Raw genomic sequence first — 27,192 nt, 5'->3', positions numbered from 1 at the left:
TGAAACACAGCTAAAACACTACACAGAGACCTTTCAGTTTGTGCACATTCTGATGAAAATTGTTCTGTCCACTCTGGTCCGTGCCACATGAGTTCAGTAAGTCAACTCGATGGCACGTCACTCAAAGGTATTCCTTTTTTGTTCTAATGTTCAAAATGTTGCCCCATGGTTAAAACCTGAACTATTACTGGCCGGGCAAAAACACTGCGACAAAAGATTGTGACCTGGACACAGAGACTAGCATTGAAGGGAAGGAGTAAAAGATATTCAGACGAACAAGCTTTTATGAGTTACTAAATGCTTTGTTGAGTAGGTATTGCCATGGGGTAGTCTAACGTCAACTACAGTGCTCATTGTTTAGGAGATAATCAAGTGCCTCGTGGGAATGCTGTATAATACAACAGCAAACTAGTGCTTTAGTGTGAACAGTTCTAAAGCCAGTACTTACCAGGTATGCCGCCAAAGTACAGCGGATCCCTGGTGTCTGCAGCGATGGCATTTGTGCTGCCCAAGGCCCTCTCTCCTGGCTCCCCGTCCACAGTCAGCCTGAGTTCATTCTCTGCCTTCTCGACTGAAACAAAGGAAAGAGCAGATGTGATATTCGTTCAGGGCTATTTTAGAGGTAGCTCTGAATGTGAGATTTCGAATCCCAGCTCCACCCCACCCTCCAAGACACTGAAGAATCTGCCACTGTTGCAGTTCCAATCCTTTAGGAGCAACATTTTGTGCTAATAGTCACAAATAGAACTACAACACGAATACACTGGGGCAAAGTGCTGTATATTCAGACATTACACCAAGGCTGAGACATGTCAAGATGTCATCAGAAATCTTCGGGCATGAACAACTCAACAACCCCTTGATACCCTCTGACACAACCTCCAATTTCGAGGGAGGCCCCGTGCCCAGCTAATGACCGACCACTCTCAGCATGACTTAAATACTCGTAAATAGAGGAGTTCCGAGTCTTGTAGTCTGTGAAAACAGTTCTAAACAGCTAATCTCAAAGAACTAAACTCGTTGATGTCTTTTGGCAAGTCAAGAAAATTCTGCCGAATAATTTTTCTGATGAGTACCTAGGATGTCGTGCCAGTTGCCATCGCACAGGAAGAAGGCACCCTCTGGGGGAGCGTAGATAGCCTCGATGATACCACCACCATTCTCACAGCGCAGATACAGCTTCAAGAAGATTAGAACAAGGCAAAAAATAAGACCAGCGATGCCAAGTGCATACCAGGCCGAGCCTAAATTGGGGCTTTTGAGTGGCTAAGGCTTTGTTAAGAACAGCTTAACCCTGAATGAGCTGGGGGATCTGCCCCTCCCCCCCCCAAATAGTTTCTCCAATACCACTGCAGCGCATTTCTATGTGGACTACATCTTGGGAGCTTTTAGCGACATCTCACGGTCATTTTGGCAACAGTTTTGTAAAATTTATGCGTGCCATTCGCTGGCAACATCCATTTTCCAAGACAGCTCAGCCGTGGATGCATACTTTTCCCACTGACATCCCAAGCAATACATGCAAGGCCATTAACTTCAAATGACATGGAACATCAAAAAACCTACGTCAGATTGAATTTAAACTCTATATGATAAGCATCTGCACAGCACATCAAGTTTCAGGCTGGGAGATGGTCCCCGGTTAAAGCCACTCATAACTTTGCTCATGTAAAGATACAGCTTTGGCCGGTGCATCGTTGAAAACAGTCTCCTCTTGCCGATTGATTTCAATTAACATTTATTTTGATAGTGCATATGTAACAATCTGGTTATATGAATGTGTACAATTAATCATGGATATAAAAGAATACAAATAAATACGATAATAACCAAAATGACATTATGCACTACAGAGGCATAATCAAAAGCCTGGGGCTTGAACTGAAATGCCTTGAGAGAAGACAGACAGACAATAGGTCACAGGACTAACAAATAAGACAAGAAACGAAGAACGACGGACCGAAAACAACGGACGATAATAATTTATACAAGGCAATAATAGATACAATGGGATCAAAAATAGTAATATGCAAGTAATGAAACTGAGAGGGGAATTAAGCTAAAAAACTGGAGAAAAGACTAATTTTGTATCAGGTTTTGAAGCGGCACACAGACGATTGTGTTTTCAGGGTCGTGCTGATACTATTCCATAATCGTGGCCCCTGAAATCGTAGAGTATTGATCGAATAGGTTGTGCGAGTGTATAGAAGATAAAGATTTCAAGATTGGAAGCACCAGAGGTACTTGTCATGGACGACTACTTTCTTTTTCTTTTCTTCTGAACTCACCACTCCGTCCACCATCTCAAGGGACAGGAAGTCACCACGAGAGCCTTGGACGGACATCAGAATGGCTGTGGAGACCCGCGGCTTGATGGATATGCGCATCTCAAAGTTGCTGCCGATGGAGTATGCCGAGACTGTGGGAGGAGACAGCGCAAAAAAAGCCAGGGGTCAAGAGAATGGCTTTTTTTTATGAACTGCGTTAAACTGCTTATGGGAACTACTGCTTTGACAGCTACAAAAAAAAAAAGTGGTGTGCTTGAGATCGCCAAGCAACTCACGATTTTGATCGCAGGTGTAGCCTGAAAGGTTTGAAATGCCTACTTGGACTTGACTCCTCACAGACTGGTGTAAATTCAACTGACACCGATTGACAATGGAACTTCTTGCCTGACATCACAGGGCCACTTGTGAACACAGTAACCACATTGGCATAAAAATGTTTTTAAAAGGCTCCCATGCACTACACCGGTGGTGATAAACTGATGACGGGGGATTTGACGGCAAACTGAGTCCGTGGGAGGATTGGTTTCTTTCTCGTTTACACATTGCTTAGGTGAAACCTGGTCAAATCCTAAGTGAGGCAGCAAGTGCAGAAATGGCAGGGACGCCAAATGCTTCCAACTGACCATTTAGAGGCTTGCGATGACTTAACTCTGGGTACTGAATATACCCAGTCTCTTTTTTTCTCCATTTGGTAGTCGTAAGGAGGGCTTGATGGAAGGGTCTCAAACTCTGGAATTTCACTCACTCTGCTCGAGGTAGCCCCCTTCGTTGCCGAAGAACACGCCCGGCTCAATGATTCCTGTGCAGGGCTGGACATCCACAGTCCTGTCGGCTGGGCCGATGGGCGCGTCGGCCGCCTCCTGTCCTAGCATGAAACCGCGCAGGCATCCCACGAAGCTCGTCCGAGACAGAGGCTACCATCAGACGAGGAGGAAAGAAAAGTTGTCATTGCGAGCGATGCACTCAAAAATGTCTCGCAAGCATTGATTATTTCTATCCCATGGGTGGTGAGAGAGCAGGGTTTGATCTAGAACTGAAACATCTGCTTGTCCCTTCCCAGCTGAGTTTCATAACTGCCTGTCTGAATCCAAGGAAAAGTTTTGAAACTGACGCCCCTTGTTGCTATCTAAGGCCGTGCTTCCACGCCCCCCTTCCTTTGGAAGGAGATTCAAGGACTTATTCACCAGTGTTGAAGATTTACGTAAAAAACTGGGGACTTGTAAACTTCAAGCAGAGACTGCCTGTCCAAATCTGCTGAAGCCGGATCTCATGCGCACTTGTGACACAAATGATGGCACACTCACATGGACTTGGTTGTCCTTGATGGTATCGATGACCGCAGGGTCCACCCCGCCAAAGTAGACAGGGATGGTGGACCTCAGGAAGCGGTTGCTGCCGGCTATCTCGTCCTTCTTGACTAACTGGCCGTCAATGGTCAGTTCACCCAGGGCGCCCTCTCGCTTCATGACAACCTGGCCGCAAAAGACAGGAAAAAAAGCGTGACGGTATAAGGCAGGGAATAGAAGTCAGGGTTCCAACAGAAACTGGGAAACCCAATTCCTTGGCTTTCCCAGGACTTTCCAGGGCTACAATGTGACTTTTTATGTGACATTTAATGCCATATTGTGGAGAAAAGTTGATCGATATTTTGACTGGGAGACTGATTCTTGGAACATTCTTTTTTTTGTGATTTGAAAACTTAACGGGACAGTTCCCATCAGGTATGTATCTGCCCTAGTCATGTTGAAAAAACCCTTCACTCTCTTGGTGGGCTGTAAGTGGACTCACTGTGTGCCATCTGCCGTCGTTGACAGGATCGGGGGACTCAATCAGCTTAGGCCCGCTGCCGTAGTCCCAGCCAAAGACCACTTTGCCGTCCCGCAGGTAGGCAGCAGTGAAGTCGATGCGGCGGGTGTCAGAGGTGTACATGATCAGGCCGTTGCGGGCAACAGTCTTCAGCTCCACCTGCATGACCATGCTGTTGTCAGATTGGGTTTTTTGGGGGAGGGGGAGGGAACGAGATGAAAACAGGGATATCAATGGACGAGTTTACTTGAAACGTATCAAAACTCTGCCCACAACATTTGAAGTTTAACAAAGCCTGCTCCTTCAGTTGCGAGTCTGACATTCCAGAAAAGGATTTCAGTTACAAAAAAGTACCGCTTTAATTCTTATAAAAACCAAGATAAGACTTGTCTGATTGCGCGTGGTTTATTCTAAGTCCAATCAATCAGGTTACACAACAGTGGGCAGAATCATGTGCAGCAGGGCAAGCCTTTCCTCAGGCAGGTCCAGCTCTCTTGGTTTAAATTCAGAGGCATCCTCCGTTAACAGTGACCAGGATATACGAGATAGGTCCTTCAGTAGCGGTGCTGCTCTTTCTCCAAGCCAAAATGAATGCGCCATGGTTCACTTTGATGGGAATCGGCCTCAAACTGTCTGGCCATAAGTGTGCAGAGTAATACACATAATATCATAGGCAGTTCGTCCCTCATCAAAGCTCTAAAGAGTGACAGTGCTACTGTCTCCTATTATAAAATGGCACGAAAAAGTGGGGAGGATGCTGCCATGGCAACTGTGACTCACTTCCGTTTGAAGGCCGAATCCAGGATGGGGTACTCTTTCCGGCTGTGGGTGGTGATGCCATACTGGTCGGCTCCCTCGTCCTCGGGGAGCTGCTCGCCCGCTCCGGCCACCCTCGGCAGCTTGCAGGTGCCTACTGCCTCGGTGGGCGTGGTCACAGGTGACGGGGAGGTTGTGGGTGCAGCCGGGCCTCGGTCAGGCCCGGTTGTGTTGAGAGAGGGGACGGTGGGCAGGGTGGAGCCTACCGGGCAGGCGTTTAGGTTGGCGTTGTTGTCCGAGATGATCTGATCGCTGAAACTCACCCCTTTACTAAATGACCAAAAAAACCCAAAGTTTGTGGTTTATGTGTGGGTGGCCATCCACTCAATGCTGAAGCCAAGAAGAGATACAGGCAACCCAGCACCACCAGAAAACAGCAACTTCTAAATAAAAACAGTATCAAGCAAACAATCTGGAAATGGAAAGCTATACACAGTTTTTCCTGGATAAAGTTCACAGTACTTAGTGAAAACAATTGTAAAAGCAGGTCCGACTCACTCCACCCCGAAGGAGAGGTCAGCTATGCAGCCAATGAAGTTGTCCATTGTGGGCAGGATGGCCGGCTCAATGAAATCGTCCCTGGGGAAGCCCCCCACCAAGAGGAAGCTGTCCGTCCGTATCGTCTTCTTCTGGAAACGGTTGAAGTTTCCAAAGCCCTCGTCGTCCACCACTAAGGTGAGCCTTGTATGAGAAGAAAAAATTGACAAAATAACCCTAGCTGGAATATTCATTACCTCAGATGGGTCCTGGAGGCAGCATGTTGTACAAGGTCTACAGTATCTCAGGCATCAAAGAGCTACTTTAAAAGCGATGGTTTGGCAATTTAAATTTTTTTCTTTCACCAATCAACTCATGTTCAGTCAAGAGTCACGATTCTAGCCAGGATCAGATCCCAAATGATAAAAAAAAAGATCATTCAAAGCTCACTTTTTGACTCTCTTGGTTACAGAGACCGTGTGCCACTCGCCGTCATTGTACGTATTTTGCAGGGAGACAACCTCAGCTGTGTCGTCTCCGCAGTCGCCCATGACATGCACAGCACCCGACACCATCATGACAGCAAGAAACTGAGACTGAAAAAAAGAAAGAAAAAACCCAGCAATTCACTAATTATTTCGATTATCAAATTAAGAACGGATGCCACTCGGTTGGAAATCAGGGTCCCCCAACTTATTTCAAGGGTCAAAACATTTCCAAGAAACACTCTCCAAAAGCCAGACAGGGGCAGACCCAGGTTTGGTTTGAGAGGGGCATCTCAAGTCGGGGTTAATAAGCACCTGTTCTTGCTTTTCCCCTTCCTTCTCGCAATTCTATGTGCAGTGGTCCTCGAAAGGCATTTAATCTGACAAACCCTCCCTCCAAGGGTCTATCCGTGGCAGAGACCCTATCCCAGTGCAGGCTTCGTCCTTCACCTTGTAACCATACACAGACCAGCCCTAGCCCCATCAGACCATATGGCTTTTCCGTCAGTGTGGTGGCTCTGAAAAAATCATCCCATGTTCCAATGCTGGTCCAAAGTCTGGAAACCAGCTGGAACTCTCGAGGTCTACACAAAGGCTGAAGTTTTGAGAAATGATTGCAGAGTCCCTGTTAACACTTTTTACAAGAGCACCTACCTTGTCGGCATTGGCAGTGTACACCATGACACCATCTGGCTGCATAGTGCGGAATCTAAATATAATGCCCAAGTCGGTAGTGATGTCGAATGGGGCCCGCGACACATAACCGCCGTAGGGACCGTTGAACGAGACCAGGCTAACTCTCTGGCAATGCATTGTGGGCGAAAAGACAAGGACAGCATTAAAACTGGGGCATCTCTGGGCTCACACAAAATACTGGAGGCCGGTTTTAGCTAGCGTAGCAGTAGAGTTTGTGGGAAGTCCAACTCAAATCACGGGGCAAATCCCACACAAGTCAAGCGTAATTGTGAAAGGCTGCAGTCACGGTATGCAAGTGTTCTGCTGGATCTTACACGAAGTCACAAAATTATCTGCATCTTACAGCATCATGAGGTATGACACTTGATCTTTTTGCTTTGATGGGATAGATCACAAATTGATTTTGGGAGTAAACCAGAACTAGACACTCGGCTTTGCCACTGAAAATCCAGGCCAGGCCTGGGCCTTGTGTGAATCAAGCACTGTTGCGGTTTTAAACGCACTGCAATGATGCTTAAGACACTCACCTCGGCCACACAGATCGGGTGAACGCCAGAGCTCTCAATGTTCTGTAAGGGGTCGATCTGCAGGCCTCCAACGGACAACTCCCGCAGGCAGCCTCGGAAACCGATGCGGCTTACCGACCTTGGGGACAGAGTGTTGGGCAGAATGTAACTTTACCTTGGTCAGGCTTTAAATGCAACACCAGGCTCAAACAACCCCAACAAATCTACACCTACACCTGTTTACCTTACAGTGGCATAGCTGGGGCATGTTTTGCGGGGGGGGGGGGGTTGGGGGACCCTCATATTGTGGAAGGAGCACTCGATGGGATTGGTCACTCTTGAAACAATGACCGAGTCACTATCACCAGATTTTTTTCCTTCTCTAATATCTGGGCAAGGGGGCACATGGGGGAGGGCAGGCCTTAAGCAGGCGAGGGGGGTGTCTACGTGCCCCCCTAAATACATCCTTGCTTACATAGCTGTGGACAATTCTCTCTTTTCATGCAGTTAACAAAAAATGGTGAAAATACATGTTTTATTTTTGGTACTGTGAACACTCTTTTGCTCTTCCTTTTGTGACAGACAACCCTAGCCCCAAAATGTCTCTGAAACTGCCTTCCGCAGCAGGGGTAATCTCGCAGAGACCTGGCTTAATCCGCAGAAGGCTCGTAAGCCCTGCCACAGCCCCCTCCCCCTCCAAAAATTCAAGAGTCCAGCGAAAAAACTCAAAACTTACGGATAGAGATTGTCTGGGATTCCCACCAAGCCGCCGACGTAGATGTTTCCAGCAGCCAGTCGGTCACCGCTACCCGGAGAGCTTCCTGATGTTTCCTCTTGAACACTGAACGCAGTGGGAACACAATAAATAGGGGAATTGGTAGTCTGTCTCAGGCGATCTTGTTTTCATACATAAGGGTAAACCAGCGTGAATAAACCAGTTCTTGAAACGGAGAAAAAAATAAAATAATAAGGTGGTTTTTTGCACTGTTCTAAGTTCATTTGAACAACACAAGCATTAAAATTATAATAGTGCCGTGTTCATTTGCTTATTCTATGATGTATATGTTTATTTTGTTTCAGTGTTCATTGTATGTTCAAACAAAGTAATAATCTTGTGATGTGAGTATACCATTACTTAATTGTTTGAAATATGCAAGGCCCCAATGGAAACCAGTTTTTAACTATTTGAACACACCCTGGGTATTAAAGAAATGGAATAAATAACATAAATAAATTCAATGGGATGACCCTTACAATTCCAGCAACGCCCAAGGACCCTCGGTAATTTACATATTAAAATTTCTCGCAATTTCAGAAACTCCCGGAACAGGGCCAGTGCTTACCCGTTCGCGGGTGTCACTCGCAGGCGACCTGTGTTGCCGACTAGGTTGACGTGCACCCTGGTCTGCTCCCCGTTGTTGTACCTGTTGTTTGTGACCAGGGTTTGGGAACCAGTCCCAAGGTCGAATTGGAACTGCACGCGACCTCCGCTCAGCTCTACGGCAAAATATTTGCCCTGCGGCAGAAAACAGACGCATTCAGTCTGTGAGTCTCTCCGTGATGGTTAACCCTTTCACGCCGGTAATTCTTTTGACCGTGACTGCTGGGCTGTGGTATGCCCTGAATGGAACGCTTTGTCCATCAGCAGGCCCCATTGAACCAGCAGCTGCATGGTGAATAGACTATGTGTGGTATGCACAAACTTTGCTCTCACAACTCAATCCCTACATAAAGTTACGGTGGCTAAAGTCTACCATAATCAATCCTTTAAAACGCTCCCAAATACCTCCCCCAAATAATTCTGGGGTATCTGGAACAGTTGGGGGGGGGGGCTGAAGCCAGTCCTCTTCCAGCTTTGGTACTTTTGTCGGGGAGAGGGGGAAAGTAGAGGTGGGGAAGGGGAGGGCAAGGATAAAGAGGCCCACCTGATCGCCCATGAATAACAGCAGACCGTTGGCAGCGTAGGTCCGGAAGGTGATACTCATGTCGGTGAACCTGGGGTTGAAGTTTCGGTTGGGCAGCACGATGTAGCCGCTTCCATTGAACATGATGCCCTCCGTGTCTGGATCCACTGGAATATCAATGGTGTCATTCCTGGAACACAGGCGGGGAAGACGATATTAAAAAAAAACTTTACCAATTGTAGACTGGCAGTGTGATTTTTCAAACTTTGTTTAAACGGTGCAATATTCTTCAACTGACCATTTCTGAAATTTGAAATCATTTGAAATTCCATTTGTGTACGTCCAGTCATCTGTATTATAAAGTTTCTTGCAAATTCCTTTTTTCCAACAAGAGCCCTGAAACTATACCAGAACCTGACTGAAATTTTTCCCTCACCATCAATCTCTCAAATTTTCAAAAGATTCCGCTTAACTGTCCAGATCCATTCGTGATTTCTTCTAGCCACCAGCTGTTTCCTGGAACTTCCTGGAACTTCCCAAAACTCACCCCTCCCCCCATGACACTCTTGCTCGATCCACGAGCCTTATGTCCTCACCTGAGGATTCCTTCATCGGCGTTGATGGCATCGGCAAAGTTCCAGAGGCTCAGCGGCTGGCCGTTCACCAGCACCTCGTCAATACCGCCACTGTTGAAGACACGGCTGGGTAACGCTGCTGGCAGCCACTGATAAATGGCACAGACAAAAGGACATCAAATTTGACAGAAAACCAAAAAAGACCCATCAAATTTGACAAAACAAAAACACCTCTTCTGTGTGGATGATATTGCTGAACATATTGAAAGAGTTTAATAGTTCATAACAAAAGCATCCTTCTGCTTTCATTGGAGTAGAAACTGAAGTTCACTTATGCTCTTTGTTCAAATAGCAACTGCCGCCACCCTAAACCTTACCTGGACGTCCGGTGGGATGCCCCCGACGAAGATCTGTGAGTCGGGGCTGAGGTCCAGGATGGTCAGATCCCTGCTGGAATCCCCGTACTGAACCACGTCATCCTGTCCCAGTCCCTTGACGGTGACCTTTGCATATTTGCCAGTGCTGGGGGGAAATAAATGACCGTGAAAAGCTCCACCTCAAATCCCTCGAGTTTTAGGCCTTGTAACTCCCGAGCAAAGTGGGTCGGAACGCAGTTGCTGGTTATGTGTTTTGCCATTGGGGAAAGTCAATTTAAAAGTGATCAAGGACAGTGACTCCACTGTGCCTTACCGTTCACCGATGACCTGGTGCCACCTGTAGTCATTAACGTCCTTGGCCACAGGTACTACGTAATCCCCATCGCCCAAGTTGTAACGGAGGACCACGTTGGAATCCTCGATACCCAAGGAGTAATAGTCGTCCTGCCAAAACAAATCCCCCAAACCACGAACATTAAATAGTGAGCAAAATGTGACCACACAGCTACGCATCTGCAAGTTCTTTCATTAATAAATTCCACGCCATCATGCCAACAATGGACTCATCATTAAAAGAAAAACACTAATGAATGCATTGGTACACTCGAACGATTTTCAAAGAACTCACAATCAATTTGGATTATTCTTGGACAGCTTGCCCGCAACTAGCTTTATCAAGCAGAAATGTGGGAATTCCACAGGAAAATTTCAAATTATACCCAGCCACGAGGAAAAAGGTTCAAGCCCACTCCCTCAAATGTGGGTGGGGAAAGCAACATTCTCACCTGTGCGGTTGGGCCTCCCATGAAGAAGAGCAAGGCATTGGGCTCCTGCGTCCTGAAGAACAAGGAGGTGGAAGTGTAAGCGGCCTGGCCTTCCAAGGCCTCGGGAGCCAGGGAACGCAGCTGGACGGAGGAGTCTGGCTTGAACTTCATGGCCACTTTCACCTGGGTGCAGATGGGAGGGAGAAGGGAGAAAAACAAAGAGTCAGGGAACGTTTCATAATTGTTGAAGGCGGTATTTACTGCGGTACCGCTGTATTTTTGCGGTACCAGCATTAAGCCCTTTCGGGTAAATAGTGTGGTGCCGCTAAAAAAAACAGCGGTACTGCAGTAAATACCGCCTCCAACAATTATGAAACGCTCCCTTATCCCATACAAAGTAGGGCTGAGATAGATAATCAGACACCTGATTATACCCGACAATAAAATTCTAGGTACCTGGCTCCTTTTTTCGCACATCCAAGTTTAAGATTACTGAACGCAGCCTGACGCAGCGCCCATGTGGGAGTCTGTTCTAAAGGTGGAAAGCTGCCGACCTACTCTCGGATGGGCCAGGATAAACCTAGATACTGTTTGGAAAGACCAGTCCAGGTCCATCTCAAGTGGGTATATACAGCAAGAATTGACGGAGAAGGGGCCTTCCGACAACAGGCGGTACAAGAATCCGGCAGTACCTGTCACCGTACTGGATTCAAACGGGCCTTTTGACCACAATAAACTAAGGGGGTCGAGTGATTGAGATGTATGCACTAGTTAGGAGGTTACAGGTTGGAATATTTCTAAGAGCTTTTGGACAGCAATGGGCCACTCTATTATGTTAGCAACAGCAAAATCAAACAAAAATTTCATGAATGGATAGAAGTTGAAAATTTGTTTGTATTGGTGTGCATATATGCAATGTCTCCTTGGTCAAGTCTTGTGATTAGACAACAAAGTGCCATCGATGACTCAAGCATTGTGTCCGTGCTCTTTATTCTTTTTTGGACCGTGAACTTACTCCGTCAGCGAGGGTACGGGCGCTGGCGATCTTTCTCTTGATCTCGTCCAGGTTGTACTGCAGGCCCAGGGTCAGGTTCTGGATGTTGGCGTGCATGGCGGTCAGCTCCCGGTCCAGGTTGCTGATGTCCCTCACGCCCACCCTGGCTCGGTTACCTGCAAGAGGCACGCAAGAGCCAAGATCAGACACAGAAAACACGCTGCCAAAGGCTGGTCCATGCTCAGCCGTGACAGCGAATGAAAATGTGATCTGCAAATCGAAAAAGGTTAACGCCTTTCAACTTTCACAAAATTCACCGCAGAGATTGCTCGACATCAAATTTGTTGAAGATCTTGCTGGCAAAAATATTTGCACAGGGAGAGTTTTCAGAGAAGGTTGGCTGCTGTGTGCAGAGTCACACAAATCATTTGGAAAATGGTGAAGTTGGACAACTGATAATTCCCATGCGCATCCATTATTCCTGAGGAGAGATTGCTTCACGGCAGACATTGGAACCAGACTGGTTCAGGTCTCAAGACATCGCAACTCTATGCACCGACTTACTGGCATCATCGGCAATATTTCCAGCCTGGATGGCTGCATCGACATCGGTGGGGATCTTGTCAAACTTGGCCCGAAGCTCAGGCAGCTGGCCCTGGACGTCGGCGATGGTGTCGGTGGCTTGAGTGGCCTTGGCATTGGCCTCCATGGCCGTGTCCACGGCCTCCTGTGCTTTGTCACTAAGCTTACCTGTCGGAAAGGAAAAACATAAATCATTTCCTTGAATGGGGAGATGCGTCCTAACAGGACCCAATCTAGTGAAGCTGCCACACCTAAAGAAAAAAAAAAAAATTGCTCTCCAACTTCTTGTACTGAGGCCAAGATAAATAGACTTTGCTTCTTGCATTTGCATGAACACCGGAAATCCAACTGGAAGGGAAGAATACATTTTCCCCACTTTTTTGATACTGACTCAATGTTCCACAGGTTGAACAATAAACCACAGCAAAGGGAGTTGGGTGATATTTGTTTTAAATAAATTGAATAAAATGGTACTCGTTGCGCGCATAAATTGTTGCATGCATAAATAAGTATATTGAACTTCTCTGCATCTCTCTATTACAATTTCAAACGACCCCTTTTTTCAACACTTCCATTTTCACCTTTTCCAAAAATACTTTTGTGTGTGCATGCATAAGAGTATATGCAATACATGTAGGTCCAGTCACCAGTCCAATCACCAGTCAGTCAGATTGAATCATTTGTGACATATGATCGACGACCCACCAATTAGATAACGAGTGTTGATTCAGGTGTTGTGTAAAGAAACCTAGCGCCTTAAGAACTGGGTGTAGATCATCTGACCACTACAGTCCTATGAGGGGGCCCAACAACTCGTAGCGACTTACTGGTGTCGCAGTTCTCGCCGGCAAAGCCAGGCTTACAGTCAGCCTCTCCTTCCTGGCACACCGTGATGGTGCACATGCTGCCGTCGTCAGGAATGTTGGCCATGCCGCGGCGGATGGCGGCCAGGCGACCGTCCGCGTTGTCCAGACGGTCTCGGACCTGATCCACACTCTGGCCTACCTCGCCCAGTTTTTCATCCAGATCTGCAACAGTTTCAACAAATGAGAGAAAAAATAATTAAAATCAGTACTAATCCTGAATAGGGAAGTGTATGCTGGAAACTCCAATGGCCTTGTACCACAACTTTTGCAAAAGATAACATCAGAATATGTTAAGTAATTTTCAAATACTCCATATTTGAGCATTCCAAATCTGTTTTAAACTTTAGTTTCAATGAAGATATTCTGAGAAATTTGAATACTAAAAGACACACATTCTACTATGAAATACATCACACTGCAAAAAGCCATTTTGGAAGTTTGATTTTGCTCCTGTGAAACTTGTGCACGTCTCTTGGCAAAACTGTCACCAGCTACAACCCTGTGGCGTCCCAACATAGCCACTGCTTAGCTCACACTTTGCCCAAGAGGATGTAATAGCGCCATCTTGTGGTCGACAATTAATACATCGAGTGGAGAGACAGTCCTCTTGTTTGTTTGTTTTACCTGCCAGCGCCTCATTGGCAGTGGCTGCCTTTCTGTTGAGACGCCTGCTCTGCTTCAGTTCTTCAGCTGGGCTGTTGCCAAAGCTGTTCGCCTGGATGGGATGGGAATCGAGAGAAAAGGAAAAGTATTAAAAATGAACAAAACTTGAAGGATAAATATTTCAGAACTCCAACAGCCTTTTTTTTGATCCGATATATTTTCCTTCAGGTTTTTAATAAGAATGAACTGTAACGCTTGGCAAGGAAAGATGCATGGTGGAATCAAGAGTGGAGCAAAATGAAAGATATGGAATCTTGGAAATATAAGTGAGTGCTAATAGACAGCAAAACCAATCCCCAGTGTGGATGGCGTAATATGGGGGTAGGAAAGGCACCAAGCTCCACCCATTTACCTGCTCCTCTGCCTTGCTGCTAGCGTTCAGGGCATCCATGGCGGCTTTTTCGGCTGCGTCGATGGCGTCGACGATCTCTCCATACGCATTGACTGCTCTGATAGCATTCTCCGACAGTTCCAAAGTGCCGACCAACAGGCTAATGACCAAACAGAGCAAAAAAGCGATCAGGAAAAACATAACACAAATGGTACAAAAAATGCTTTCCTTGTCAAATCAAGACTACCTTTTTTTTTTTTTTTGCCTTCTGGGACTAATGGTTAGGCCTTGTGACCATAATCACAAGGCCTGGGTACAAAATCGACAACAGCTAGTTGCACGTTGGGATGTTGGGTAAGTTACCTTACCCCGCATTTGCCTCTCTTCCCCCTCAGGAGTATACAAAGATAACTGTGCTGACGTCGGGTACCAGACTTGGTCTCACAGTGAGGTGAAAGGGGTAATAATGACTGTCAAGGTGTCTGAAGTCAAACTGGCTAGGGCTAAGAAAAACACAGGCGTCTATGGCAGCCACTGGGTAATGTCCATCCCCAGCCAGTCCCAATGCCAGCATTGTAAAATTTCCTAATTTGAGTTATGTACCCGCTGAGGTAGTCGGACTGGTTCTTCAGGTCAGCCGCGTGCTGCATGGCCTCCTCCACGATGCCGTCCACTGAGTCCGACTTGTTGACCACAAAGTTTACCCGGGGCTCCAGTCTGCGGATGGCCTCTTCCAGGGCCGTAGCGTTGGCCTGAGTGGCCTGGAGGGACAAGAGGAGGGCGGGGAAAAAAAAAAAAATATTCGAACCCTTCTGATGAAGTTCGACGGTATGCATGGTGAAGTCAGCAATTTATCACACGCAAGTTGCGTGTGATAAATTCTCTTGAATTAGTGCCTCTAACATGAACCTGGGGAAGTTAAAATTTCAGACAGACTCTTCGAACGACCCAAGATACGCAGATTTCTTTTTAGGAATATCGATCATACAAGCATAAAATGTCCGATTTGAACAAGGAGGTACACAAAAAGTGCGTGAAATTTTCCCTCAACTGCACACAACATGATCACAACATCATGCCCCTCTAACTTCTGACTAGGATCCAAATGTCAAGCCCTCCAATGTTTCAAGTTTAGCTCTTCTTGGGACTCACATCCAAGGCGTTCTGGGCTTCCTCCAGGAGCTGCATGGCTGCCATGATCAGCGCAGTGGCGTTGTCAACGTCCTCGGTGGCTCCCTTGAATTTAGCATCGACCTCCAGGATGACGGCCTTACGAGAAAGAATGGGGAAAAAGAGACATGAATCAAAGCACCTGACCATCCCTCCAAATATCAAGGATGCTCGGGCAGAATTCAAGGTCTTGACAATGTTAAAGGATCCAGGAAATGAATTTCTCTTAGAATCACCTTTTGTGTATCTCTGTACTCTTCTTCCATGTATGAAGACTGTTGGACATCTTTCTTGAGTTACGGGAACTGCACGGTGCACTTTTTCAAACATTAAAAATTGACCAAACATTTCTGGACAAGTGAGGGCGCTTTTGCTTTGATGTAAATCCAGGAAGACATGGTTCAGGTTGCATGTTTTCATGTTCAAATTGTGAATCCCAACTTTGATATTAACATTTCCGTGAAAAGGATTTATGCTGGATTATTGCCATATACTTACACAGCAATAAATTGCCAAAGAAAATGAAATCTGCCATGGCAGTGGTTAAAAAAAATCTAGAAATTTTCTGTGCACAAATCAGTGCAACATTGAGATTCAGTGCCTTGGATGACATTATAGTTCTGCTCATGAATATGCAAATAGTATTAGCATAAAACAAAAAAATTGAAACCCAAAGGTGCAATTTCAAGGGTTTTTAGTAAACGTTATAAAAATATTTTTATTTCCTGGTTCCTATAAATCCCTTGAACCCTTTGGTTGTCACCTGTTTTTACCACTCAGCAGGATGTACCACTGAATATCCTCAAGACCAATGACACTGCAAGATTCATTGACAAAATCAGATAAATCTCCAAAATGGTGGATTTGCAGGATTCTCCTTCGCTCATCAAAAGCTCAGCTTAGCCTTCAATGAGGTGTGTAAGCACCCACCACTGTGGGAATGCTCATGCAGTATTAACACGAGGTCTTTCACTGAGGTGAATGATGGGGCGATGCAGTCAAGCCACAAGGATTGTATGGTCCAACAAAATCATCAGTAACTGTTTTAATTTGGGAAATCACATCCCTCCCGGAAGGTGAACGTCAAAAACCAATCTCCTAAGCTTTCAGCTGACAGTAACTGTCCTTTCTAAGAAAACACAATATATTGCAATAATCGACTTTTGTCAATAGTGTATTCCACTCCATACCCAATTTGGCCATAATTTCCACATATCTGGTAAGTGAACAAGACTTGGCATCAATGACACGGTTTTGTCAGAGCTATCGAGTGACGCGAGTATCAAATAAAAGAAAACCCCGCCCTTTCATGAGGAGCCCTGTCTGAAGTCCAAGCCGGTTCCCAGCATCCACTGTATTCCCCATACGCCACTCTTCACGTACCTCAAAGGCCGGCTCCTGGTTCCCGGCATTGAGATTCTCGGCCGCAGTGGAGTGGTTATTGGCCATTCTGCTGGTGTCGATCAGCTTCTGCAACTGGTCCAGAAAGCCCTGCATGTGATCCGAGACGTTCCGGACATGGCCCATCAGCTCCAGAGAGACGTTGCGAAGCTGCTTCACCCTCTCAAGCACTGGGACACGGCCAAGGAAAGGGGGTGGCAAAGTAAAATGAAGTAGAATCAGGTTGGCACAACAGCACTTTTCTGCTCCTTTCACCACTCTGGCCAAGATTCGAATCCCCTCCAGGTCTTCATGACTTAGGTTATCAATGCTCTCACCTGATCTTTGTGGATTTTCCTGAAACCTATTCTAGTTTTCATCACTTCCGGGTAATTTCGTGGGTAATGGACAGACATATCTGAATGCTCTTGCCCAACATATCCTGTTTTGTCCTGGTGGTAGTCAGTTCGGACCTAATCTAAAGTGTCTCTCTTTCAGGAATCTCTTTTAAATTTGCATTTCGAAAGGATCAGGTATTTAGACTACGCGTATGTGTTACCATGGTAACAGACTGGCACCTCTGCAATTTCCCGTTTTGGATATAATGTGGAATAAAAAAATCACTGAGTTTGGCAAATAAAATGTAAGCGTACGTAAAAAATATTGTAACAATAACGCACTGCTATCTGTTTATGTTGGTAGTTTTCCAACATCAATGCCTTCACAACAGTGCTCGGCATGATCGTTTTCTGTGAAAAACATTCTCTGAAAGTGATTTCTTTTCTTCATTGTCCTCTCTTTACGATTTTTTTCAAGCTTCTAAGCTACAGTGTCTCGGTACCTTTTGAGGTATCAATTAAAGTTGTCTGCGTTCCGTGCACTATGTACACATTTTGCTTTGTTGCTAACAGAAAGAGTGTGATTTGTGTCCGATTGTTCAAAGAGAGATTTCTAATTGCCAAGAATTCTCACCATCCCTTGCGGCCGCAAGCTCCTGGTCCGAGGATTTCCGACCCGCTGAGAAATTCCGGGCAGCGATTTCGGCCACGATCATTCGCGCTTCAGCCAGAATGCCAGATATGTCGGATATGTTGGCGTTCTCAGGAATGTTGGAGTTGTTGTACAGGGCCTTGACAGCGTCTGGAAGTACAGCAAAAAAAAAAACTGGGCATGACCGGGGGTGAACCTGGAACTTCAGGATTACTGCACCAGTGTGCAACACACGTTCTTCAATTTGTCAACGTCTTTGTTGAGAACCCAGATGCACGTCGTAAAAATCTGAGATCTAGATGTCACTTACGCACAGGATTATACAAAGATGAAAAAAATATTTCAATAAAACTTCATAGAACCCCATCTGCTATCTTTCCCCTAAGCCTCCCATCCACAAATCAGAGATCTAGTGAAAAAGTACATAAAACTATTGTTAATAGTTTTTTTTTCAGCTCTTTAATCTACCAAAATCCAGCAGTTAGTGTTGTATATTTCACTCTTTCCAAACTTTCCTGGAAGAGCTCAAAGACTGTAATTGCCTAATGTGGGAGAGTGTTGGGCTCTGGGAAAGATGAAGGTTAGCGGCCAAAAAGACCGTGGTGGGCAAGGTGCATCGGGGCCGTTCCAACGGACCTAAGACTGCTTGGATGGTCTCATTGATTTGGCGCTCCACGTTGACCGCCCTGTAGCCGGTGTCCAATGCTTCCATCTTGGTCTCATTGGCCATCTGCTTGATGTTGTCCGACTGGAAATGACAAACGGAGACAGTGCTGTTTGTGTCTGTTACAGAAGCTCAACAGAGTGATAAAATGCTCCTGCTGTGTTTACTTTTCCCCACAAAAGGTTCGGTAATGCACACATGTATTTCCAATAAAATACGTCCAACCAATGGGTTTTGATGCAATTAAGGGTAATCAACTGCCAGAAAATTCCGTCCTAAGAAAGAGCCTGTAAATCAATATCTCTAGTGACTTCTGACTGGTTCTGTGCTGTTGAGTAACGCATAAAAATTCAACATTATAAAATGCAATCTTTTCTCTAGGACCTTCCCGTTTTGACAACTGGCGGGGTAGGCAACAAATTCAGGGAGCTAAAGCGGAACCAGCAGCCTGGTTTTGCCATCAAAAAGACAGGCTACTCTCGGGCAAAGCAGGGGCCTTTGGGTGTGTTTGAACTCTTGCTCTAAACAGCAGGCTCTCCAGCCACTAACTTGTCCTGAGCCATTGTTCCTACCGATTTGATTGATAGCTATAGCCAGCTTTGATCATGCCAATGGCTCTTAAATTCCCAGCTAGAACGTGTACAAAGGAGTGTGGCAGTGACTGCCTCGGCCAATGGTCCTTTGTGCAGGTTGCCTGCACGCCGGAATTGAACAGGACAACAGCCACAGACTCATTCGTGGTGGGCGGGATTTAAGTACTGTCAGCCCATCTCGAGGTCTGGGGGCTCTGTTGTGAGATAGACCAGGGCTAACAGAATTAAAGATCACAGGCCTGGAAGGCCTAGGCATTCGCTCTTTACACGCTGCTGCCATAGGCATGCACAGCCTCTGTCTGGCAGCTTTACACAATAAACATAGCCGGTTCAGTGATTCCAGTGCATGTTGCTTAACGGGTAATTTTGAGCGTGCTGCCTTAGTTCTTATGCCATGCGATTGGAAGAAGCAATTCTGTTACGATTGTACAAGCTGCCAGTTCGAGGCTCTGCATGCCTACATGTACGGCAGGGTTCCTACACCTAAAAGACAATGAAATTCCATGACTTTTCCATGACGGAATTATGAAAATCCATGACCCAATAACGCAATTTCTTGGACTATTCAGCCTTTTAAGTTGTGAATACAATCACACATTTTATGCACTTATTTCTAAGACCAGAAATCACACACAGTGTTTGAAAATTCAGAAACTTTTCCATGACTCTAGTAATTTTTCAAAAATTCCATGACTTAGAATTCCAGCCCTTGAAAACGAAAACAACTTTCCATGACTTTTTCATGACTGTTCCAGGCCGCGGGAACAAATAGCCTGGCTTGATTTGTGGGACAGGCTCAGGTTTGAGGCCAGGACTGACAACCTGGTGAAGTACTCACCCGGATCCTGAGTTGGATCGCTTGGTCCAGCAGGCCGCTGTAGTTAGTCTCCACAATCAAGATGCCGTCAGACACCACCAAGTTGTTCTCAGCAAGATTCTTGGTGCGATTCTGAGACGGGCAACAGGGAAACACAGAGAGATCACTCAACAAAACATGGGCCCAAATAATGCGAAGGCATTCCTGTTGATAACAGCTTGCCAGAATTTAAAATTAATTTCCAAAAAGGGAACCCTAAAATGGGCCAAATATGGACTGCAGCACGGGGTATAAACTAGAACCAACATTTCTTAAGCAGCCAGACCTCCGGCTTTAAAAATCACTGAGTAACTTTCAGAAACTTTAAGTGTTTTTTTTTTGGGGGGGGGTTCTTTTGAGGACCACGATAAGCAGACAGGCAGTTTGGCAATGTGTGGCTTAGGGCTAGGGTTTGTGACTCCAAATCAGAATGTTGGGGGTTCGAATCCAGCAGCCAGCTACATGTTGTGACCTTGGTCAAGTCAATTCCTCCCCATTTGCCTCTCCCTACCACCCAGGGGCACACAGGGGCAGAGTTGTATTCCAGGCTATCACAAGTCCCTGCAAATCCATCACAAGTCATTCAGTCTTCAGCCAATTCACAAACTACTCAAATAAACCGTGACAAAACCATTCTCTTGTCAATGCTCACCCTGCTACTGTGAAGGGACTTGAGAAGAGACTTGAATACAACATTGCACATGGGAACCTGCGAGGGTTGGGACCACATGATATGATGCTGGCTACCAACTGGTATTTGGCCTGATCAATGTATGATAATTTCAAAGCGCCTTACGATCGTTGGATCCAACACCAGCACCAATCGCTAGCTTACCACTGCAGCGATCACCGACTTGTTGAGGTTGCTCAGTCTCTGGTAGGTCTCAAAGCCCACCGATAGTCCGGACAGATTGGCCACGGCGCCGTTGATGTCGAAGTCCAGCGCGTTCATCATGTCCAGCAGGAGGGAAACGCACTCATCGCATGCTGTGCGGGGGTAGCACCATAACAAACATCAAACACCAAAAGCCTCATTCAAAATTTTAAGAAAGTCAGTCATATATCTTGGAGAATCAAGTAAAATGGCCTAGACCTTAGTCAAGAATGACAGGTGTGACAACCTCATGCACGCTCAATCACAGTGCCCATTAGGTGACAACATTCCAAATACAGTGGCCACACCCATTTGCCAGTAGCCACAACCATTACCACAGTGGCCACATCCTTTGCTATCGACTACACCAATTAGCACTGACCATACTACTGACCATGCCCACTGGCGTGGGCCACCAGCCACCATTAAAACAATGACTAAGCCCATCAAGTGGGGCCACGACCATCTCACAGGGACTTCACACCAAGTCACAAATGGGAAAGCACTTGTAATTGTATTCTCATTATGAAACCATGCATGGCTTGCATAGGGAGCACATGGTCCATAAAGGAACTTACGTTGGCAGCCCTCGTCCGTCATGATGTAACGGTCCTCACAGAATTCGCAATTATCTCCCGTGGCACCTGGGGGACAGAGGCATTCACCAGTAGCCGCGTCGCAGCGAAGGTGGGGCTCGCAGGCACAAGCTGGAGTCAACGAAATTAACCCTCAAACTTTTAGAGTACATTTGGCTTGAGTGCCATGAGTCAAACAATCATAATAGGCCCATCAATATTTTCAACTGGTCCAAGTATATCCAACCCTTTTTTCGGGGGGGGGGAGAAAGTTAACTGAGCTTTTCCACCACACTCAGTTGATAAAATGGGCTGATACAGTCTCCAATCAAGACAATACCAGAGAGTTAATCCTCCCTTGTCAAGCATCTTCGGAGAATGAACTTTTGGCAGGAATGTCACTTAAAAATCCAACTGGTTTCGCACGTTTTGCGGCGAAGTACATGTACATTTGACGTTACAAAACATCCGCAGCAAAATTCGCTTGCAAAGATTTGGTCCAATGTCCCAACTTCTTGTTCGCTTTCATACAGAGTACAAACCGCCTCTACGGTCAAGAGCTTACGTTGGCATCCGTCGAAGCCGTAGTTCCAGTGACCGTGCAGGCACTGATCGCACTTGGCTCCGCCCACCCCCGGCTTGCACTGACACTGGCCCGTCTCAAAGTCGCACTGGCCGCTCTCCGATGCCAGGGCACACTGGCAGGGGTCGCAGCCCGCACAGCTGCTAAAATTCCAGAAGCCAGGCTGACCGTCAGAAAAACAGAAAGAGAGAGAGGAAAAATCCAAAAAAATGTAAGCAATGTATGGGGGCCAAAACGGCACAGTGGTACTTTCTTACCCTCGTTATTTCGGGTAATGGTGTGACATTTACAAGTTTGAACATTTAAACGAAAAGAGTTCAGTAAACGATTACCACGTTTTCCCAAAGGCTTAAACAGAACCCCATTTCTTTCCAGGCTTCCACATTACCTTGACTTACGTCATGTGGAGTTCATTTTTTAAACAGTCCAAATAAATGCACTCTTACTGTCTACACAGCGAGTTTTCCTTTCTGCATCCATCTCCTTGTTTAGAGAAAATTAGATTCAACACAAGAAAAATTGCTCGGTTTGGATGCTTCCTAACATCCAACTACATTTAGGCAATGAGCCAGTCATGTGCATTGTTGGTGAACTATGTATGCATACGTGTGAATCAAACCAGCCTTTGTGAAGCGTTGGTTTAAACGTTTAAATGTGTAAAAAGTATACGGGAAGTTGTCCTAAACGTTTATCGAATTAAACTTAGACTCTCACCCTTAATTTCGGGGTGAGATGGCGGAGGGAGAAATCCACAGATCATTCAGTAGAGGTGGTGGCAATAGTGATGATAAAATACTGTGGCTTAGAAGGGTCGCCGTTAGGTATTTAGAGGCTTGAGTTCTCTCACAAATGACTGTGATTATGGAAATCCTGCATTTTCATTTCGTCCCCAAAATAGCAAAACCCGAATCGTTGAACCCCTAAGAATCCATTCTGGGGTACAAATCCTAAAATGTGAAGCCAGTCCTGAGAATTCACAAACCTCGCTCTGTACATTCCACAAAACTCCACACTTTGAGAGTCAACAATTCTGAAACACAAAACCAATCCTGGGGATTCCTCAGACAAAGTTCTTAAAGTTTCCATCCGATGCTGGGTTTTCTTCGTAATTTTGGTGACAGATTTGACTCCGAGTGTTGACATTACTATAAACGAAAACAGACATTAAAGAATGGCAACAGATGAATGAACTCACAGAGCAGCGGTCGCAGAGGGTACCGACGACGTTATCCTTGCATTCGCAGCGCCCCGTGTTGACGTCACACTCACTGCTGCCGCAACGATCACACAAACATTCTGAGACAACAGAATGTGAAAAAAAAAACACACATGAAGCAATTCATGTTACGTTATTTGAAAATTATTTGCATCTTACCACGTTAAAAAGAAACAGACAAAAGAACAGAAGAGACCTGAATCGCCAGCTCGTCTCTACAAAAAGTTAAGATTTCCAGCCCTACGCTGGAGGTCCACGCTATTTTGTCTCTTTTTGGGGAGAAGTGAGGTTCCTCATAAAATATATGAAACCTTTGACAAATTTGTAATTAGCTTCTCAAAAGTTATAAACTTTGCAGGAAACCAGTGGCATAGGCTGCATCTTAATCTGTTGAACTAGAGCTAGGGCTAGGGCTTTGCTCCATTGGAAATACGCAGATGTGCACTGACAACAGATGTAGTCGTAGCTCTGGAGGCCTGTTTCAGACAAAGCCATATTCTCTCCACCTTTATTTTCAATGAGTACCAAGTTACGGTGGACAGGTTCAACTTTCCTCAATCCTTCCAAATCTTCCAAAACCTGCAGCTAAGAAAGTTTTGCCAGATCTTCACAAAATCCAATACCCTGCGTTACACTGCTGTTAAAGTTGTTGGTACAGACAGTGGTGTGGGGGCAGGGACCTAGGGACCTGAATCCTTCAAAAACCAAGCAAATTGGTCAAATCCGAAGGACCGCTGCTGCCTCCAACCAGGCCACCACTCACCCTGACAGTTCCTGGAGATAACGGCGTCACCGTAATACCAGCGGTCACACTTGTCACAGTTAACTCCTGTGGTGCCCGGCCGGCACTGCAGGCAGTTGCCAAAGCGAGGGTCGCACTCCGGCCCGTTGGCGTTGGGCACCGAGTTGCCGCTGCAGTTGCACTTGCGGCAGAAGCCGTAGGACTGGCTGGGGTCGCCGAAGTAGCCCTCGTCGCACCTGTTCCACGGGGAGAACAGCTACAATCTGAGACATGCTGCTGCTCTAGGCAAGAGCCTTGAATTTGAGACTTTCCAACATCTCATTTTCAGCAGCATTAACATGGTTTCAAAAATTCTAATCCTAACTGATAACCTCACACAAGGTTTCTAATATTTCTGAATCACATAGAGAATGTACGCACAGCACATAAGCCTAAACACACCACTATGCTTGGCCCTACATTTCACCACAGGTTGTCAAAATGTCATGAGACAGCACAGCTGATGCTGCACAATGCTGTAGTGTCCGATTACCATGACAACTTGACAATCTACATCACAACTTTATTATGGTTTGCTTGTAACTATGGAACCAGACTGTGTGTTAGCAATGAACAAATTTGACAAACGGCATAACAGACTTGCAATGGCACTGATACAAGGACCAAGGAGGGGAGGGCTAGCCACATGGCTCTGCTACTTACACATCGCAGCGCTCCCCGACGTGACCAAGCAAGCACTCACATTTCATACCCTCGGGCACGATGGAGCAGGTGTACGCGTAGCTGAGAAAGAAAATTGATTTTAAAAAAAGCGCCATCATTATTAATACTCCATCTTGAAATAATTACGGCTCAGCCAGGTCCAGATTGTAGCCCATGAATGAAACTCGAGAAATAGGGCTTTCACCCTTGCTCCATTGGGACTCTCCAGTAGGCCAGATAGACTGGTTCCTTTCACGCATAGGGCATTAGAGAAGGCCACGCGCCTCATCGGCAAAGACCCTAATGGAGTGGGCCACCTGCATCTCCAATGATTATAGCTTGGCAGTCCTTGGCAGGCATTGCTGTCATCCACTGTAGTTGGGTTCTACAGCAAAGTATAGGGCAGTCATCTAAAGTGAATGCTCAAGTGATTTGGAGGATGGAACAGAGAAACTATCAAGTCCTGGCTTAAAGTTCACCGTAGCTCAGATGAACACATGTAGATTGTAATCTACGTTCCAAAGTACAGATTTCACAACGAACCATCTTGGACAAAAAATCTGAACTTGTTAAACCTAAAACTTGCCCAATCTATGATCTATTCATTCACACTGTACACTCGTAGGCTTAAGTTCATTTCTTTTTTCTCCTTGGCTGTCAATACCTGTGGCTTAAGACTTGAATGCCATCAACAATGCTATTCTTAAAATCTTAACAGTGCTTTCCCCCAAAAGACTGACAGACACAGTGGGAAAGTAACAGCAACTAATCATTAAAAATTTGTTAATTTAAAAAATCTTGCCAACTCGTATTAAGCCACAACTTTTAATAGTCTCAGTGGACATGTGATGTTTAAGAAACTGGTGACCGTGCAATCACTTTTTTTTTCTTTGGCCAATCTTCAGGGGAAGAAAAGAACCTACTTCCTGGTCTCATCAGGATAAGGGCAGGAGCAGATGGTACAGCTGTCGGGGGAACCGGTGGTGGCGTCGCCGAAATAGCCCACTTTGCAGAGTTCGCAGTTGTCCCCTTCCGTGTTGTCTTGACAATCCTGAGCAACAAGGAAAGTGTCATTAGTTTCCCCTAACAATCAATCTGTCAAGAGTCAGTGTATATAGCTGTACCTTTTTTCACGCAAGTTGGGATTGAATTAGAGATCACATGAGCCCTAAGGCAACAAAGCTAGGCGAGGTATGACAGGGACAAAACTCACGTAACATCTGCCACTTTCAGGATCACAGGTGTTGGAGTGACCGTTGCAGTCACAGGGTTCGCACGTACCAAGGTACTGGCCAGCGGAACGACGGAAACCAGGTTCGCACTCCTGAGGGCAGAACAACCACCAAAGAAATAACTTCAAATTCATCAACTGATAAAAATGAATAGCTCTATTTTGGGGGTTTTGCCCTTACCCGACGTATATTCATAAACACTGTATACTCAGTGCTGTCCAAAAGCTTAGGAACAAATTCACAAGCTTACTCGGGTGGGACTTGAACCCACGACCTCCCGCTTACTAGAGCAGATGTCTTAACCACTCCACCACCGAACTTGCCGGTGGTGGCTGGCCGGTCCGAGTAAGATGTAGAAACAGGTGCCACTTTATTATCTCAAAAACCTTGAGCCATCACAAGACCTTTAGATATCATCAAAAGATCTCCAATCTAATAATCAAGTCACAAACTAATGAAATCAACTGCGACACACGCATGCGTTTGTCACCGTTCAGCCAATAAAATTCAAGACTGGTCTTGTGTCTGGTCTCACGGTGATCAAGGCGACAATACAAGCATAACGTTGTGTTCTCAGACAGTCTTGTTCAAAACCGTCTCTACAATATGCTTCTTGACGACAAACTGAGCCCGGAAATAGTACAGCTGAAAAAAGATGACAGGGTGACACAAAGAGGGGCCTACCTCGCAAGACAAGCCTGTATAGCCCGAGGGACAGCTGCACCTCTCAACCTGGTAGGCAGGGGAACCGATTGCATCTTTCCTGGTGACGTCCAGGGAAACATCACTCAGGCTGCAGCAAAACAACCCAGACAGTATGTCACTGGCAAATATTTTGGGGAAGGTGTTCTATTTGTTTGTCTATGAGGTTAATGCCATGGCGTCGACAATCTTATTCCACAAAGAACATGTCGAGGGGCAGCACTGTGAAATGATAAGGGTACCACAAGTTGGACTTGAGAATGCTGACCCAAGTGGTCATTTGTTCAGGATCTGTGCCATGTTTCTAACCACATTGTTCCTTTTTTTAAATGCTGAGACAATGTCATGATGCGATGCTTGCAACAACAAGGGGCCAGGGACTATGGACGTTTGAAGGCTCCGCACACACTAAACCTCTAAGGACCAGTGTGCCTACGGACTCGTTGGGGACAACTCAAATACGGGGATGAATACTGACGTTGCTCAGCACTGCTGAATGCATAATTTGCCAGAATGTATTTAAGCGTCCTCCGTGTTACGACATATTGGAATCCTTGCGCGTTTCCATGTCAACCAGCATGAAAAGACTGGCTCCTGTGTACCTTGCGTCTAGGATCTTGTTGTAATACTGTGCCCTGATCTGGATGGACGTGATGCCAGCAAGGACCATCATCATGTCTTCCCGAGTCACTGTCCGCGCCGAGAAGCTGTACTGAAAGTTATCCTGTCAGAGGAGAAAAAGGACTCCATACTAAAAACACTCAATACTAGTCACTCAATGAT

At 45.9% G+C, this 27,192-nt stretch overlaps 1 protein-coding gene across 2 annotated transcripts in view; it reads right to left on the bottom strand.

The window, feature by feature from the left end:
• The window catches only part of LOC110978598 (laminin subunit alpha-5-like), a 63,912-nt gene that overhangs the window by 2,566 nt on the left and 34,154 nt on the right, over positions 1-27,192 (bottom strand). For both annotated transcript variants that reach the window (XM_022233718.2, XM_022233727.2), the window contains 39 exons: positions 27,012-27,133; positions 26,392-26,500; positions 25,689-25,799; positions 25,399-25,526; positions 24,476-24,556; positions 23,795-24,009; positions 23,011-23,111; positions 21,798-21,978; positions 21,236-21,364; positions 20,619-20,770; positions 19,766-19,876; positions 18,307-18,418; positions 17,653-17,820; positions 16,684-16,871; positions 15,283-15,399; positions 14,734-14,891; positions 14,152-14,290; positions 13,761-13,851; positions 13,098-13,298; positions 12,253-12,438; positions 11,710-11,864; positions 10,716-10,877; positions 10,244-10,374; positions 9,931-10,075; positions 9,575-9,702; positions 9,000-9,168; positions 8,418-8,590; positions 7,811-7,915; positions 7,096-7,213; positions 6,527-6,673; positions 5,838-5,983; positions 5,409-5,591; positions 4,875-5,180; positions 4,077-4,266; positions 3,593-3,760; positions 3,034-3,202; positions 2,289-2,419; positions 1,077-1,179; positions 449-571 (listed from right to left, as the gene is read on the bottom strand). In XM_022233718.2, coding sequence (XP_022089410.2) covers positions 449-571; positions 1,077-1,179; positions 2,289-2,419; positions 3,034-3,202; positions 3,593-3,760; positions 4,077-4,266; positions 4,875-5,180; positions 5,409-5,591; positions 5,838-5,983; positions 6,527-6,673; positions 7,096-7,213; positions 7,811-7,915; positions 8,418-8,590; positions 9,000-9,168; positions 9,575-9,702; positions 9,931-10,075; positions 10,244-10,374; positions 10,716-10,877; positions 11,710-11,864; positions 12,253-12,438; positions 13,098-13,298; positions 13,761-13,851; positions 14,152-14,290; positions 14,734-14,891; positions 15,283-15,399; positions 16,684-16,871; positions 17,653-17,820; positions 18,307-18,418; positions 19,766-19,876; positions 20,619-20,770; positions 21,236-21,364; positions 21,798-21,978; positions 23,011-23,111; positions 23,795-24,009; positions 24,476-24,556; positions 25,399-25,526; positions 25,689-25,799; positions 26,392-26,500; positions 27,012-27,133 — 5,752 coding nt within the window. The remainder of the gene's footprint in view (positions 1-448; positions 572-1,076; positions 1,180-2,288; positions 2,420-3,033; positions 3,203-3,592; positions 3,761-4,076; positions 4,267-4,874; positions 5,181-5,408; positions 5,592-5,837; positions 5,984-6,526; positions 6,674-7,095; positions 7,214-7,810; positions 7,916-8,417; positions 8,591-8,999; positions 9,169-9,574; positions 9,703-9,930; positions 10,076-10,243; positions 10,375-10,715; positions 10,878-11,709; positions 11,865-12,252; positions 12,439-13,097; positions 13,299-13,760; positions 13,852-14,151; positions 14,291-14,733; positions 14,892-15,282; positions 15,400-16,683; positions 16,872-17,652; positions 17,821-18,306; positions 18,419-19,765; positions 19,877-20,618; positions 20,771-21,235; positions 21,365-21,797; positions 21,979-23,010; positions 23,112-23,794; positions 24,010-24,475; positions 24,557-25,398; positions 25,527-25,688; positions 25,800-26,391; positions 26,501-27,011; positions 27,134-27,192) is intronic.

Source organism: Acanthaster planci, linkage group LG18, assembly GCF_054643075.1.
Source record: "Acanthaster planci isolate LZ-2023a linkage group LG18, COTS_SCS, whole genome shotgun sequence".
NCBI classification, from domain to species: Eukaryota; Metazoa; Echinodermata; class Asteroidea; order Valvatida; family Acanthasteridae; genus Acanthaster; species Acanthaster planci.
Note: the sequence above shows the minus strand (reverse complement) of the source record. Positions and strands in the feature narration are given on the sequence as shown.